At 42.5% G+C, this 16,502-nt stretch overlaps 1 protein-coding gene across 1 annotated transcript in view; it reads right to left on the reverse strand.

Annotated features, from left to right (window-relative positions):
• Positions 1–13,833, reverse strand: part of RECK (reversion-inducing-cysteine-rich protein with kazal motifs) — a 41,232-nt gene extending 27,399 nt beyond the window's left edge. The window contains exons 1-5 of the mRNA XM_010131404.1: positions 13,693–13,833; positions 9,614–9,688; positions 8,576–8,612; positions 7,022–7,107; positions 4,727–4,774 (exon numbers count right to left, since the gene is read on the reverse strand). Coding sequence (XP_010129706.1) covers positions 4,727–4,774; positions 7,022–7,107; positions 8,576–8,612; positions 9,614–9,688; positions 13,693–13,833 — 387 coding nt within the window. The remainder of the gene's footprint in view (positions 1–4,726; positions 4,775–7,021; positions 7,108–8,575; positions 8,613–9,613; positions 9,689–13,692) is intronic.
• Between the last annotated feature and the right edge of the window lie 2,669 nt (positions 13,834–16,502).

A 16,502-nucleotide genomic window follows, 5' to 3' on the forward strand; every position in this document is an offset into this window, starting at 1 on the left:
AAAAAGGGGAAAATAAAAAAAAAAAAAAAAAAAAAAAATTAGTGTGTGTTCATCCACTCGTAAACAAAGCTGGCACCAGACAGTCAGTCTAATCTGAAATACTGACCATAACTTCACTACAGAGCACAGGGGTAACACACATCTCTAGGAAAGCAGCCCTCATATTTAAGAAATCAGCAGCTTTTCCACCCACTTCCGCCTGAATCTGCTAGTCAGAAGAGAAAGACAGAGAAAATACAGCAAAAGATAAAATAGAGATAGAGCTAAGGAAAACCAAACCACAACACAGCACACAAAAAAAGAGCAGAAAAGGAGGTTCTCCTTAAAAGAAGAACTACATCCTCAAGGTCTGGGAAAATTAGGATGAAAAGGCAAACTCTGTGCACAGAGTCTGATACCCCAGTTCACGCCTGTGAATTAAACACTGAGTGAACAAAGATGTCCATATTCACTCTACAGAGCACAAACACAATGATGTGTTTTACTTGTGCAGGAATCTCATCTTTCAGACTTCTCTGGTTTTAAACCCACATGCAGCCATAACTGGTGGTGAAAGCCAGCGAGTCTGTGAGCAGAGGCACAGAAGTGGCAGGCGGACACAGGCACTTATGCCTCCAAGAAAACAGTCTCACAGATCTCTTGGTGCTATGGAAATTGAAAAAGGCAACTGGAATTTATCCGGCAACAGATATCGTCCAGTCCCCCTCACCAGCAGCTCCCTGAAGGAAGATTTTAGCCAGTACTGCAGGACCTAACTGGTTTCGCTCTTTTTGGAGCTCATCAGCTGCAGGTAACGGCTCAAAGAACAACACGCACGCACACAAACACAACCAGAAGAGAACATTCTACTAAAGGAAGCAGCCTTCTGCATTGTATGGCATGCTTTTATATTGTAAGAGCGTTTTTCTTCTAAACAGCTACCTCTTGTGTCTTGATTGAAAAGTGACAGCCAAGCTGTTCTTTCACACCAGACATTAAGAGTATATTGCTAAAAATCAACGATTATTTTCCTCCCTAAAAATTATCATGGAATCTGTATCCTGCTAACTCTGCCCAAGACAACAACACTAAATTTACTTTTCTGCCTACCTAAGTATGATAAATATTTGCACGTAGATCTATGCGATTGGGGCCATCTTAACTGAGAAGTATTACCTTAGTTAACAAATATGCCAGGAAACAAAGTGCTTCCCTCGAGGAGAACAGCAATGAAAGTCCTGCTAACCTCTCCTTGACTTCATTTAATCTCCAGAGATATCACAAAGTCAGAAGGTGACATACTAAGGTTTAGTGGAGTCAGCTAAAGTTTCCAGTGACACAACTCTCGAACACCAAACAAGTCAACACTGCCGCATGGTGAACACTGTTCTAAATCCCCGCCACAGCACTGGAAGCTGCAGGCACTGCATTTGGAGTTCCTGCACTGAAACACTGTAAGAAAACAAGATTAAGCTAAACAGTGCTCAAGTGTGTGAAAGCAAAAATACCCTTCTATGGCCTAGGGACATCAAAAGACTTGATTATGGTGTGTCAAAAACAGAGACAGAAAGAAGCTGAAAAACTGGCAGCATTTCCAGGTCTATTCGGACCTCACAGCAGGTGTTAACAGTGCCCAAGCTGCAGCAAAGCTCTCCTAACGCCGATGAACTAGAGGAGTCTGATTGCCTTACTTAGGACATGTGGAATAAGGACTGGAGTTCTGACTGTGCAGAGCTGCGGAAACTTCACAGCTGCAATCTAAGGGAAGCTCTAGTCCTACCCCTTCCACACACAGAAGAAAGGACAGTGATCTTAAACGCTGTAATAAAGCCCTTACAGTTTATTTCAAGCTTTATGGACTACTTTGAGTTAGTCCTCCAAGGACATATTCCATGTGGTCTTTTCAAAAACTGAACCTGAACTTTACACAATGCTTTTAAAAAGAGGAAAATCAGAAAATCCTACATACAATCCATACAGTCTCCACTTCTTTTTTTCCTTCTTCCTTTGTCTATTACCTACCTTCTTTTTAGAGGAAGATGAACAGGATAGCAGAAAGCTGGAAGTAGTAGTGAAAGATAAAAGAGTTGAGATGCAGAGAACTAGAGGAAAAATGAAGATGACAAAATTAGTATCTGAAAAGCAGAAGATAGGAAAAAGGACTAGCAGAATAAAATCTTTACAAGGAAGGCAAATAAAGTACATTTCCGTTACACTCAAAAATACTCAGCAAGTTGCATCAATTTTTAAAATTTCTGTATGCAGAGCTACTTGAAAATAAATCATTAACAGAATACGCAATCAACAATGCACTGGTCAAAAATGAATGATTACAATGATTCACTTCTAAAACATGTAAAACCTCCACATTAGAAGAATCACAAGATATTCTAATTCATAGATATTTGTAGTAAAAGTAATCCATAAATACGTGATCAAGCAGAAAAAGCATCTTCAGTTTATCTTGTGATAAGCTGGCACACCAATGCTAAAGTCATTCCGCTACTGTAAGACTCGGCTTCGCAACTTCAAACTTCGTGACACCTCCCGCTCGGAGTGTTTTCACTGCTTTGAACACTGAGCCCTACCCTTGAAGATTTACCTTACTCTTCAGCTAACTAACCTCGTGGGAAGCTGCAGAGTCACTCATGAAGTTGCTTCCCTAATCTCGAAAGATTACAGAAAAGCACTGCGCACAGTTCAGTCAACTATTCCCAGAGGCTTGTGGAAACCCTCTGGGAAGCCCTTACGGGAGAACGTAAGCAAGCCATGGCTGCAGGTAAGCTGTGAGAGCGCTTGACAAAAGGGACTGGCACTTTCGTACTCTTAACTCAGCTAGTTTTGCTTACAGGTTGCCCTTAGATATTCAATACCTCAGTAACAGGCACTACGATCTCTGTTGTGAACTCTCAGACTGGATCCTCCTTCGTAGTGAACAACGGGTGAATTCTTTGACGCAAAGGCAAACACAGCGTGCATGGCATTGCACTCTGTGGTTCACAGGCTGCTCCTGGTCGAATGTCACCTCCTTCAGTTTCAACTAGCCACTGCTTTTCCTGTTTCTTCCCCAGCCAACCAAGCTGAGTACAAAGTGTGGTCACAGATACAGAAGCTCCAGAGGGAGCAGGACACATTTACCCAGGCACCATGAATTTTTATTTTTTTTTTCTTAGAAAAGGAGAAAGAATGACTAGGGTGTGAAAAACTGCAGGATCCCTCCAGGAGTATTTTTGGGGATTTCCTGTCTTAGGCAAAACTTCCTTGACTTTTATACAACCAGTGAGTCTCTTAGGAGCACTGTAAGTACTATTTTCACGAGGACTTGCAAAGATACATAGGAAAACCCACTGTCATGAAAAGTTCTGTAATAACTGAAGATCTGCTTCGTCAGATACTTTATTTCTGTCCCTAACACAGTTTCTGGTGCTCATTTTCCTAATGCTCATTTAAAAAGTTTTTTCCTTCTTCACCAACCAGAAGACTCATTCCTCGTTCCATCATTTCCCTCCCTCTCCTTCTCTTTTACAGCTGCACCGATAGAAAGTGTTAGCGTTTTCTCTACAGTAACAGCAAGACCACTCTTGGCTGAGGGACCCATTTTCTAAAATTCCAGATAAAAACTGGAAAAAGAAGAACTATCACCATTTTGTATTCATTCTTTAATCTCTTACCTTTCCTCTCCCGTTCTCCTTCAACCCATATATTGGCCAACCTCCTACAGCAATGCAGAAATCCAGAAAAAAACAGAAGGAAACAGACCAGCATAACAGAGGAGAAGCTTCCAGATGTTGACAGTACAGTGTATCACAGCACGAGAGGAGACACGACTACTTAAAATGAAAATCCATTTTTAAGAGAACAAGCTATGGTCACTTCAGCAGGCAAGAGTGCAGGAAAATACCCTGTAGATTGTTCAGATAACAGAACCAATGATGGGGGGAAAAAGGCATTTAAAGTTTCCTGGAAAAACAGGAAACCTACTACATTTCTGCCCAAATCGAGAGAACAAGAGAATTGTATGATATCCCAAACTGCTGATTATGAGCAGAATATATGCAGGACTACCTAATTCATGGGAAAAGGAAATGAGATGAGAGGGGGGAGAAGGAATCTGGGGATTAAGTAACAGATTGAAAGAAAAGAAGTCCTAGCAGAATGGTATTTCTACAATACCATTGTACAAATGGTATTTTTGAAATATACCTTTTTTTTGTTTGAAAGCACATAGGGAAAGGCAGATTTCTGAAAAATTCTGATCTTTTTAAGAGCAGAACAGCAAAAATAATTGCAAGCATCAATAGTTTCACTGATGTTAAAAAATGATTAATTTGAAATTATTTACATTAGGATAAGATACTTAAAAGATACTTTAGGTTACTTTTAAGCTGATTCACTACAGAAGCTGAAATGTTTCTGACAAAACCAATGCTCACAGTGAATACTGACTTTCACCAGATCTCCTATGAAACAAACTTATTTTGGAATCCATCTCTCCCTTTTCAAAGTTGCAGCTTTTTCATTCAACTTAAGATACATGCAAGTCTATAAAAAGACAAGACCTTTTTACAGAGAGTGATTATACTTCCCAAGGAATGCAGAGGGAGGTAACTTACATGTGGATGAAAGAAAGTATATCCACAATGACGACTATAAGCAGCCTGGACTTTCTCTCTTCTACAGGATACTTTTTACAGAATTTAAAAAACAGTTGGTTTTTAGTAAGATACATCCAGACACATACACATACCTCATATTCCTTCCTGCAGACCTTTAAAACATCATTCTTTGCAGAGGCCTGAAAGACAGATAAATTTCTGCGTTTGTAGTAGAAAATAATACAATGGTGTTGCAAAACACAGACAATTCTGCCTTTATATTAACTGTGATAATCAAGGATTCATCATATATTTAAATGGTCCTTTTTAAGAACCTCAGTAATCCATGTAGAGCTTTAAGACAAAAAGCAGAAACCAGGATGGTCAATACTGCATTTAATTAAAAACCTAAATCTCATACTTCTGCACCAAGTTAGTCGCTACCAGAAGCACACAAACCAACTCGCTTTTTGTGAAAGGTTTACCAGACAGAGCAGAACACAGGAAACAGTTAGGAAATGGAAGAATTTGATCATAAAAACCTCTCCGTTTTGCATGCTCAGTACCACTTAAGTGCCTTCTCCCCTTCTCCTTCCTCCTGGACGTACAGTCCTACAGCTCCTACTAGGAAACCGAGCTGCACTAATTCTCCCTTCAAACTGCAGATCAGTTTCTTCCATAGAGTATCTCTCACTCCTTTTTCACATGAGAGATACTCAAAATTGTTACTACTACTAACATCAGTTATGTCCCCCTATCCAAAACCCCCTCAAGTTTCAAGAATCACAATTAAAATCCAAATATTTCCCCTTATCCCTAACATTTGGCAAGCATCTATGTTTTTGTTTAAATGAAAACCATACGAAATGTACCAAGCAGAGTCAGCTGCGGTACAAAACACAGCCCAGATTTTGAGACAGCGCAGTCTGCAATCAAGCAATACCACAGAAGATTCTGGGAATAATGAGGGATGATGTAACAGTCATGAGATTAACAGAACTTCATAGGACAGCAATAAACAGAAGTGTTTTTATCAGATCCGGGAAACACTTAAACATTGGGATAAATGCAAAAACTTTGCTCAGAAATGCCTTTGGGGACACACACATGCATCTTCTGCTCAGAAGATCAAGAGTACCCAGTCTGTTTACTCACTGCTCACCTCTTCTCCACACTGCCCGTTTGTGTGCTCACTGCTCACCTCTTGCACACCAGTTTAAACTCTGTGCTTTCAGGTGACAGCAGCACCTTTTTGGTTTTGCATTACATCAGGTTGCAGTAGGCTGCTGGTCCAAGGTCAGGAGTCCACAGATAACACGTGAGACACCACTGGGACTAGTGAGTACATCTGTGCTCCAGAGCCGAGTTACAGGGATGGTAGCAGTTATATGCTCTATGACTTTGAAGATGTTTTTAAGGTTATGAGCATATGTGTGGGAAATAAAAAAAAAAACAAACCCAAAATCACAAAATGCTTCACAGATTTGTAATAAAAAGGTCACTGTGTAATTTATGTATTATAGTGAAAACTGTCACTTGACAAAAACAGCGACATAGTAACACCAAAACCAGCTTTCTCCTACCTGATGCTTCTTCCATCTCTGAAGAAGCACAGAAATCTGTTTTTGAGGCTGCAACCACAGGGTTGCATCACCAAACATTACATTGCAACAGAGAGCTTAGAAACAGCCACCCATTGTGTTCCACTCGGCATTACTTTAAAATAACAGCTTTCGTGTAGAGATTGTGAGGAAAAAAAACCCAAACAAACCAAGATTCGAAAATGAAGTTTAGCGTAACCAAAGAGAGCTTCAGCATCTTGACAGATTCAGTCAATAAATTCCTATGAAATATGAACTGAAGCACAGCAGCAATAATCACACGTCCGCTGTTTGCGGAATGAAGCGGATTAGCTCCACGTGTCCAAGCGCAGCAGTGCCAGGACACCTCTGCAGCCAGCTTGGCAGCTCTCACGCTGGAACTTTCATGGTGTCCAAATGCGAGAACATGGTAGGATTTCATCCTAACTGTATCTTCATTAAATGTGGCATCAGAGGGCACAAAAAAGGCACAAATAACCCTCAGGTCTTCACATTTCTTCTTCAGACTCATCAAGTCATCACAGTGCTACAACAAAGTCAAAAATACATATCCAAAAAATCCCTTGCCCCAAACCCACCAGTTTTTTTAAACTAGGTTTTCATCTCAGTAGACTTAAAACTTTTTTCCTGAAAGTTCACTTTAAAAATGTAAATTATTTGTATTGGGTTTCGGAATTTATCACCAGTAGTTCTTCCTGAGAAGCGTCCAGTAATGTTTGACGATACTGAAAAGAGTTGTGTGATAAAAACCGCATGGAGCCTGCCGTTCCTGAGCAGCAGTACGTAAATGCATTCAGCACGCTGTCACTGGACACGCAGCACAGAAGGTCAGCCAGGAGGCCTTACCTGCTTACACGCTTGCCGGCACTCCACAGCAATAGCCAGTTCACAGCAACCCAAACCAACCCACCCGTCAGACTTCTTCAGCACTCCTTGGGAAACAACGACAGCACACGTTACAGCAGAAAGAGAGACTGTGCCACCACCTTCCCTCCCCACGAGTCAGTCACTTTTCAGGTTGGATAACCCTGGTCTCATTCTAGAAGTCCATTTACAGGTTACATTCTCAGTGGAATTTACAAAGTCACTCCAAACCAACTTGAAGAGTGAGTCTGTGCCTTAAGAAAAGCTGAACCTGGCAATCGTGAAGTACCTTCTAGACACTGCGTTTAAAGATGCTTTATGCAAATTACTTTTGTGTTCACTGCAAGTATCAGAGTTTGAAATTTCATTTATCTAATTGAAAATATGAGTCAACAGAAACCAACAGGATGCTCCCCCCCCCCATTAAAACTATCTCCTTTGGACACATCCATCCTACAGACACATGGGTTTCAACAAAGTCTTTGTCTACCAACTTTGTTAGCACAGAACATTTTTTTACTTTTTGTTCAAGCTTCCTGCACTGTTTTGGTCGAGATGGAGTTAATTTTCTCCACAGGAGCCAGTACGGGACGTGTTTTGGATGTGAGCTAAAACAGTGCTGATAAGGCAGGGGTGTTTCCGTTCCCGCTGAGCAGTGATTCCACCGAGCCAAGGCCACGGCTGCTCCTCACAGGGACTTGCCAGAGAGCAGGCTGGGCCAGCACAGGGAGTTGGGAGGGGACACAGCAGTGACACTGACCCCAGCCGACCAAAAGGAATATCTCAGACCACAGGACATCACGTTCAGCAGTAAAACCGGGGGTGGAGACTGGCGGGCCTGCTGTCGCTTAGGGACTGGCTGGGTATCGGTCGGTTGGTGGTGAGCAATATTTTCTCTTGCATCAGTTGTTTTTCTTGCCTTTTTTCCCCCATTCTTTTTGTTGCTTTTTTTCCTTCTATTTTTTAATTATAAACAATCCCATAAGTCTTCTCTCTTTTACCCTCCTGATTCATAACGTAACAGTCCTGTCTTCTGACTTATGCTTTAACTTTTTAAATCCACCTGCACCAAGCAGTTTGGTTCTTGATCTGAGCCTCTGTGCTTCTTAAATGGTTTGTCTAGTTCGTACTATTGCCCCTGTTATTCACTTTTTTTTTCCAAAATTATACTGCATCGAGAGCAAAGTTGGAATAACACATGATTTTACAGATCAAGCTGAGGTATACTGAAACTAAAAATAACAGAAAACCTTTAAAGGAAAGAAATTTTTATGTTTTTTGGATGTGTCACAGAAGCACATGTTTACTCACACCAATTTATTAAACATTTTCTAACTAGGAAAAGAAGTGTTAAACACAAATGCACAGGTAACCCAGTTTAGACTAAAGGAAGCCAGACACCCAGTGCAGGTTACAATGGAAACATAACGCAAGTTGAAATACCAGAAGCCTGCAGGTGCAGGTGGTAGACCCAACACCAAAACATGTCTATGAAGAAAAAGCAACACAATTCAATAGTCAACTAGTGTTTCTCACCTGGCAAAGAAGAATTTATACAACCCCACACTTCTCCCTGAAAAGGAAAAAGCAATTAAGCAAAAGTAAGTCTATAGATAAGAGTTTCTAGCAGACACAAACCAGCATTTTCAGCATTTTGCCCTGGGTTATAAATACCCTATTGGAAGAATCCTTATGTCTGAAACACCTTCTGAAGAATCACTATCTGATGTGAGTACCGCTTGTTTTGACGAGAAGGCTGACACCGACAGAGCATGGAATCAATAGCTGCATTTTTGTAGGTGCAGAACATACTGAGATGGCCGGGAATATGCTAGTCAACCTCCTCCAGCAGTGTTTAGAAAACTACGTAGCAAACTTTGTTTAGACAAAGAAAAAGATTTATCTAGGAGAAGCTTATTACCCTAGCACTCCTTCCCACCAGCTTAAAAAAACCCAAACAATACATGAAAGCACTGAAAAGAAAATAAAAAAGTTTTAAAGTACAGAGAGACCAGAGCAATGTACCTTCAGGGGAAGACAGATAGATGAAGAAAGAGTTGTACAAGTGAAGTTTACTGACACGGAAAGTTACAGTAGGGATCTGTTGGGTTCACCCTGGCTGCAAAGCACTGCTGGTCCTAAGCACAGGTCCTGCTCAAGGACCCACGTGGCTGATGGTATGAGACAGAAGAATTCTGTCAATCTTTCTCTTTTCTTGGTAGAACACAAAAAAGGTGAAGTGCCTGCCAAAGGGTTGCTGTCCCTATCCCTCTCATCACTGCTCTGGCAGAGGTTACTACTAGCCAAGCTGACTACAGGGGATTCTTTGTACTGGGGCTAGTATAAAAAAAGTGTCAGGTCAGACATCGGCCTGCCACAGGTACTTACCATACCCCTCCAATAAAGGTTACAAACATCCTAGAAGCATGAAGACATACACACGTGTGGTACCAGCTCAAAACTCAGTGAGTAGATAAAATACAAGTAATGTAAAAACCTTATTTCTGCAAGCAAAATCTGGTAATTTAAGGCTGGCTGGTTTGTTTTCTTTCATGAAAAGCCAGCAAGGCTTACCATTGATTCCGGACAGTACTGAGGTGCTCGCTGCAGCAAATGCTTCAAACGGGAATCACTCTTAGAAGACAGAATCTGTTCGAAACAAAACACACCTTAAACATACAGAATGTACCTACACAATGAACACTCATTTCAATTGATTTAACTGGTTTAGGTTCCACTACTCGCTACCCTTTGAAAACTCTCGCTGATAGTTAATATGTGAACAATGCAAAAGATTTCCTTTTGTATATCTGTAGTCTTTCAAATATGTTGCATCTCTTATGAAGAAGGAATTTTCATATTTAGAAACAAGACTTTCCTCCTCAAACACTTCAACCAAAAATGTTTCTATTGAATAGGCAGTGTGAAAAACAGAATTTCTACCCCACATATAAAAATATTATACAACTCTACTTACCTACTTAACCTTCTGCTACATGTTAACGACCTCTGGTGACTAAACTCCTCCCAAAAAACCTGAAACAAGTACTTTTTGTGACCACAGAAGAACAAAACCGAGCCTAGTTAAAGAGTCTATTGGAACTAACAGGGGAATGAACTCTACCACAGCAGAGCACGATCCAGGTAAGCACCACCTAAGCAAACCGAACATCCAGAAGCTCATGAGACTGGACGGCATGCAGCTGGGGACGTTGCGAAGCAAGTCACTGTCACTGCAAGGCAGCTTTCCTCCCATTTCTGAAAGACCACAGTGACTGGGTGAGGTTCCTGATGAGTCACTTTGATACTCCATTCTGCACTGTGTGCATTTATTTTTCTTTCCTGTGTGTGTTGCAGACCATTTTGTAGTGTTGCCCATCTCATTTCCTTACAATGGTGGCAATATTTTCACATTTAATACAAGATGCCTTTACCTCCTCAGTCTCCTGGTGCTGTTTCTGATGGTGGGTTGTTTAAAGTTTCATTTGAGTGTTAATGTAAGTTGAGCTCTCAGCACATTTTAAATTGTTTTCTAGTCCCACATTAATCACGGTTTTAGTTCTTGTTCTGTTACCAGTACGATTAAGTAAAACACTTCCAAATTAAAACAAGAAACTGGACAACAAAAGGGATGGAAACAGACCTCTTAATGTGTGATAAGAAACTGGAAGCTACAGGAGTTACTGAAACATGATGCATTTCAGAAGGAGAAATACAGTACCTTTCTACTCTGAATTTGCAACATGATAAACTCATGGAAAGAAAATCAAGAGAAAAATAGCACTGGTTTCAAACATAAGATCAAGAAAATAACTGCACTAATATTTGGGGGTCTTCTGGGGTGATAGAATGATAAAATAATTCAGATTGGAAGGGATCTCAGATGCTCATTTATTTCAACCTCCTGCTCAACCTCTGAGGATGGAGAACGCACAGCCTCTCTGATTTCATGGTGGAAAAGTTTCTCCCCATAACCACCTGGAACCTCTAGTTTCAATTTGTGACTGCTCTCTCCTGCCCTCCCAGTACATACCACGGCAAAGAGCCCGGCTCTGCCTTCTCGCCAATCTTACTACAGGTATCAGAAGGCTGCTCTGAGGTGCTGCTTCTTCCCCAGGCTAAAGACAGTTCCCTCAGTCACTCCAGAGATGGCATGTCCTCCAGCACCCCAAGCACCCTGGTGACTCTCTGCTAACTTGTACCAGTCAACTAGTATCTCTCTCTCTCCTAACAGGGCGATCACAGTATTCCAAATGTGGTCAGCAAGTGCTGACTAAATGGGGAGGATTGTTCCTCTAGACCTAGGGCCATGCTCCTGTTAACGCAGCCCGAGATGTTGGGGCACACTGCCAGCCCACCTTCGCTTTGCTGCCTGTACACTGGTACCCCCGGTCCTTTTTCAGCAAATTTGCTCCCTAGCAAATCAATCTCCAACTCATGTTGTTGCAAGCAATTCCTTCTTCCCAGGTGCAGGACTTTGCATTTGTTCTTGCTGATTTTAATGACGTTCCTGTTGGCCAATTCCCCCATCTGTCCAGGTCCCTCTGGATGACAGTTCTGCTGTTAACACTATCAACTCCAGACCTCTGTGAGTGGTCAGCCCAGCCAGTACCAGAGACTGTCCTGCTAGACAGAACAGGGGCACTCCGTCTCAGGCAGTACAGCTGCCCCTCCCGCTGGCACAAGGACTGACTGCGGTGGCTGGTCACTGGCATTCCCCGAGCACTGGTTAAACAGAAATACGGGGCACATGCCTGCTCTCTTTCCTGGCTGTCCTGGGCAAGCACCTTCAAAGTTTTATGGCTCAAACTACCAAGTCCAGGAGGAAAACAATTTTCTTCTATTATTAAAGAAATTATCATATCAGGATGGTACTGTGCCAGCAACAAGCGCACGGCAAATGTTTTAGAAGAGGCGTTTGAAAAGACAAAAAAAGGCCAATAATTCAGCCAACTCTGTTCCCTTACAGTCACCCCCCACATACCTAAACCGTCATCCTACAAATTCCATGTTTAAGACAAGGGGGTAAGTATCAAAAAACACATTCCAAAATGGATTCAACAAAGACAAAGGGTTTGAACTGCGCTGCACAAAATGGTTAAGTTACAGAACATAAAAATCAGGTGAACATCAGCAGCCAGCCCCTTCAGCCAGTTTGTTGGCCTGTATCAAAGGATCACTCAGAAAACGACACTACCAGCCTGACGTGAGGTAACTAAGATAGCTCCTTGTAGAACAGTTTGAGGGGCCAAGCTTTAGGCTTGGTCTAGACCTCTCACCACAAAAATTCTGAATATTCTGATTATCTGGGTAGATAGAGGAAGATCATCCAGATAAGGCAAGATCAGAACATCTTCCAGAACCCACAGAAAACTCTACACAATAATGAGAACCAGTATAACAGAAACGGGATGAAATTTGACAGTAAAAGCTTAAGGCCTTTCATCAAGAGCTACTAGGAATTTAAATGATAAACTGTGAAATACAAACCAATGCAACAGATGAAAAATTGGACTGATTATTCCAAACACCCTCTCAATGCAGCAACTAAACCTCCAGTTAAATTTGTTTGGATACAGGAACGGCTTCCTTCCTCGGACCTACTCATCAGCTTTAGCACAATTTTGAAGACTGAGTGCTATGCTTTCGTTTGCAATACCAGGTACAGTTTAGCTTACCTGTACTCAAAGACATACACTTGTGCGGGAAGGGCTGCAAGAAAAACTGCAGGAGTTGAGAGAATATCTTCGGCAGAGAGACTGTGAGACTTTTCCTTGTTTGGCCTAACACTAGCAAAGCTGAAAGGGGATTTGGCTGCATTCTGTAAGTGTAGCAGGGAGGGAGGAGGGCAATGTAAACACAGTTTTGTTAGTACAATCACCAATAAATATCTGTGGTTAATCAGAACCAGGCTTAGTGCTTGAATAGCACCACGGTGGGTGATGAAGACAACAAAAAGGGGCAGGTATGACGTAGGGACACAGTTTTAACAGAACAGTTGTGGGTTTGTACACTTTGCTGACGTAAAATCTTTATGTATATAAATTTACCCAAGTACACACACACAAAGGTACAAATATACACAACATCCTACCCAAAGGTACAAATCCAAACATAAGCTGTGGAAAAATACTTTCCAAGCTGCAGTTTGGTATGGACAGCTCCTCGTTATTACCTGACGAGACAGCATAAGCAAGCAGATTCCAGCTGGATTCACCATGCCATATATCGTAAGGAGTACCTCAGAGGCTTAGCTAAGGAACAAGAACCAGCAGGAAGAAAGAACAGCTCTGACACCTCATTCCTAATTTTAAATTCACAAAAACTTGGAACCCAAAAACACAGGATCCAGAAACTGGGTAAAATACCTTCACCCCTCTCACTTCCTACTATGCTTATCACTTCTGGATCAAATCCTGACCTCATATTTGTATCTCTGTTTCTCCCCAACTTCAGCAGAACCTGTCTTCCACTCTGAAAGGAAAGAGGACTACAGTTTTAAACCTTTGAGTTCTCATTTAAATAACAATACTCTGATTCACACATAGCTTTCACACAGAAAATCATCTGCCTGTAACCCTAACCCTGCTGCCCCGCTGTCTAAAGGCATGGTTTGAACTCTGGGGGCTAACCCAGAGGTAAAGCAGGCTTACCTGTTCACAGACATCACGGCACATTAAGTTCTCCTTTGCATGGTAACAACACGACAAGCCTACAGAAAAGCGGGGGGAGGAGAGAAGACATTTAAAGACTGGAAGCACTTGGCTCTCACTTCTGTACAAAAGCACCCACATGACGCCCGATCAGGATGATCTGTCTGGTCCACAGCGGACTGCGAGGAAGTTTTCTTCCCAGAAGGCAAAAAAGAACACGAGAAGTTTTTGTTCTAAAGCTGACATAGATGTGTCCATTGAGTCTCACAAGAATTACCCCTGAACACCAGCTGGCACCAAAGGGAGATCTCACTCCCCTTCCCTCGGCTTCTGGCCACGTTGCTGCTGGATACCTTGCACTAGCTTGGCACTTGCCAAACTCCTGCCTGAGGCAATGCAATTTATTCATCCAGGGGAAATTAAAAAAGAAAAGAATAGAATAATAAAAAAGTGAACAAAAACCCCGTCAGCAAACTAGAGACTCCAGGTCGTTGTAACCGAGATCACCTCACAGGCTCTGCAACTGCAAGAGTCAGATGGGACTGGGTGGAAAAGTCACCAGAGCAGGAACCTCTTTCCACACAGAGGTGAACACAGCTGCTCACCCAGCTCTGCTTCTTAACAACCCGCAACAAAACCGTGGATTGTTTCACTAGTGATGGATGGTTAAGAGTGGGTTTGCCTGACTAGGCAGAAGTCATAGAGCAAAGGCAGACGCAAATACATCCACAAGAAACCAAGAGCTGAAGCACTGAGAAGTCACGAAGCACCAATGTTCAATGTGGCATTTTTTGCATGATACTGGGTTGCGCTTTGTTCCCCCAACACCCAAATATTTACTTCATTGAGAGTTAAGCTTGGCCAGTATAAAATGCATTGCACAACTCTCTGGTATTAATTTTCACCCCCGCTGTCCGGAACAGTGCACTGGAAAACAGACAGAGGTTTCCTTCAAAGCTTTTACTTCCCAGCACACCTTCTACACAGAGGATCAGTTAATGATTTCTGCTTTTCTGTAGCTGAACTACACGCCACACCAGGACAACACAACAGCAACACTGTACCATGATGTAACACGTAGAGATTTGTATTTCCCAGTATCTAGTTACTATATAGAGTTTGACCAAGCCAGTGAGAAGGATCTTGGGGACGAATTCCTTGATAATTTCACAGCCTGCAAGTGTTTTCATCTGAAAGCTTATAGGTGTTACAAGATGATATCTGGTTCTAAAAAACCAAAAGAATCCACTACCACCAAACCCCAAATCCCCCAATATTGAAATGTACCAGCTTCGTTGCCCTTCTCTGAACCTGCTCCAGCACCTCAGTGTCCTTCTTGCAGTGAGGGGACCAAAACTGGACACAGGATTTGAGGTGTGGCCTCACCAGTGCCTCCAGTACAGGGGGACAATCACTTCTCTCCTCCTGCTGGCCACACTAGTGCTGATACAAGCCTGCTGTTACTGTTGGCTTTCTTGGCCCCCTGGGCACTCTGCTGGCTCATATTCAATCCATCCGCTATCGACCGGCACTCCCAGGTCCTTCTCTGGTGCGCCATTTCCAGCCACTCCTCCCCAAGCCTGTAACGTTGCAGGGGGTTGTTGTGGCCCAAGGACAGGACCCGGCACTTGGTCTTGCTGGATTTCATACAATTGGCCTCAGCCCATCAACCCAGCCTGTCCAGACCCCTCTGCAGAGCCTCCTGACTTTCAAGCAGATCAACACACCCACCCAGCTTGATGTCCTCTGCGAACTGACTGAGGGTGCAACACCCAGGACAGTTCTTCTCGATCCCTTTCGCTGCTGAATTACAAGTCTTAGCAATTATAGCAAAGACTCTAACAGTGAATGAACAACATACTAAACTGTGGTCGTTTAATTCCTTTTATACAAAACCAATCAGTTGATGGTATCTTGAATTACCAGCAAATTGAACTGGGCCAGAGTGATCTTTAGTGCTTCAGTCAGAAACTGATGTTATTATACATCCACTCCAACTCCTCGGTTCTTTTTCCAGTTAACTTCTTCTGAAATGTCTTACGACATCTCTTTCAGTCAGTCCCTTACCTTCTTGTTCCCACTTTAGCTTTTTCTAAATAATTTCCAGGTTTCATTTCAAAGTTTCACTCCTGGGAAATACCTACACTTCCATCTCTGATAATATCTGCTCTTTCAGCGATATGAGTAGGTTTATCAAGGGAAAGTTGGACTAGAGTATGCCATATTTCATGCCACTAGTTTTCTACTGCCTTCTTCCTAAACCCCTGCCTCCCTGGAAATCAGGGCAACAGAGTGATGAAACACCCATAAACGCAGCAGCAATTGCAACCTTTTGCTTTAAAGCATTACATATTTTGTATTTTCCATCCCCATGACAGCATCACAAACACTCCATTTATTAAAAGCTAGTTGCCAATATCTGCTCTTGCGCTGCCTTGTTCTTTCAGTACTCCTTTTCGGACCTGTCAAGAAGTTATCTGCTATCACAACTTTAACACAGAAAACTAGTTTACCACTATCCTTCCCTCTATTAAAGGTCTTGCTTTCACTTTCTGAAGAATTCAATACCTTGCTCAGTACCAGGCTTCTTCCTGCAAGTATCAGCAGCATCAGAAGGAGCAGCAGCCCTAGAGCACACTGGTTGTTCTGACGTTTCGCACTGCCGCCCGGGAGCCCGGTTTGATCCCCCTGGCGCAAGACCCCAGGTGTTCTCCGTTTCCAACCACCGTCTTCGGAGTTTACCTTGTGCCAGCGCGACTGCACAAGACGCGAGTGCCGGCCCCGAGCGCCGTGCCCCGGAGCGGGCAGGG

This window comes from Buceros rhinoceros, unplaced genomic scaffold, assembly GCF_000710305.1.
Source record: "Buceros rhinoceros silvestris isolate BGI_N320 unplaced genomic scaffold, ASM71030v1 scaffold3292, whole genome shotgun sequence".
Taxonomy (NCBI): domain Eukaryota; kingdom Metazoa; phylum Chordata; class Aves; order Bucerotiformes; family Bucerotidae; genus Buceros; species Buceros rhinoceros.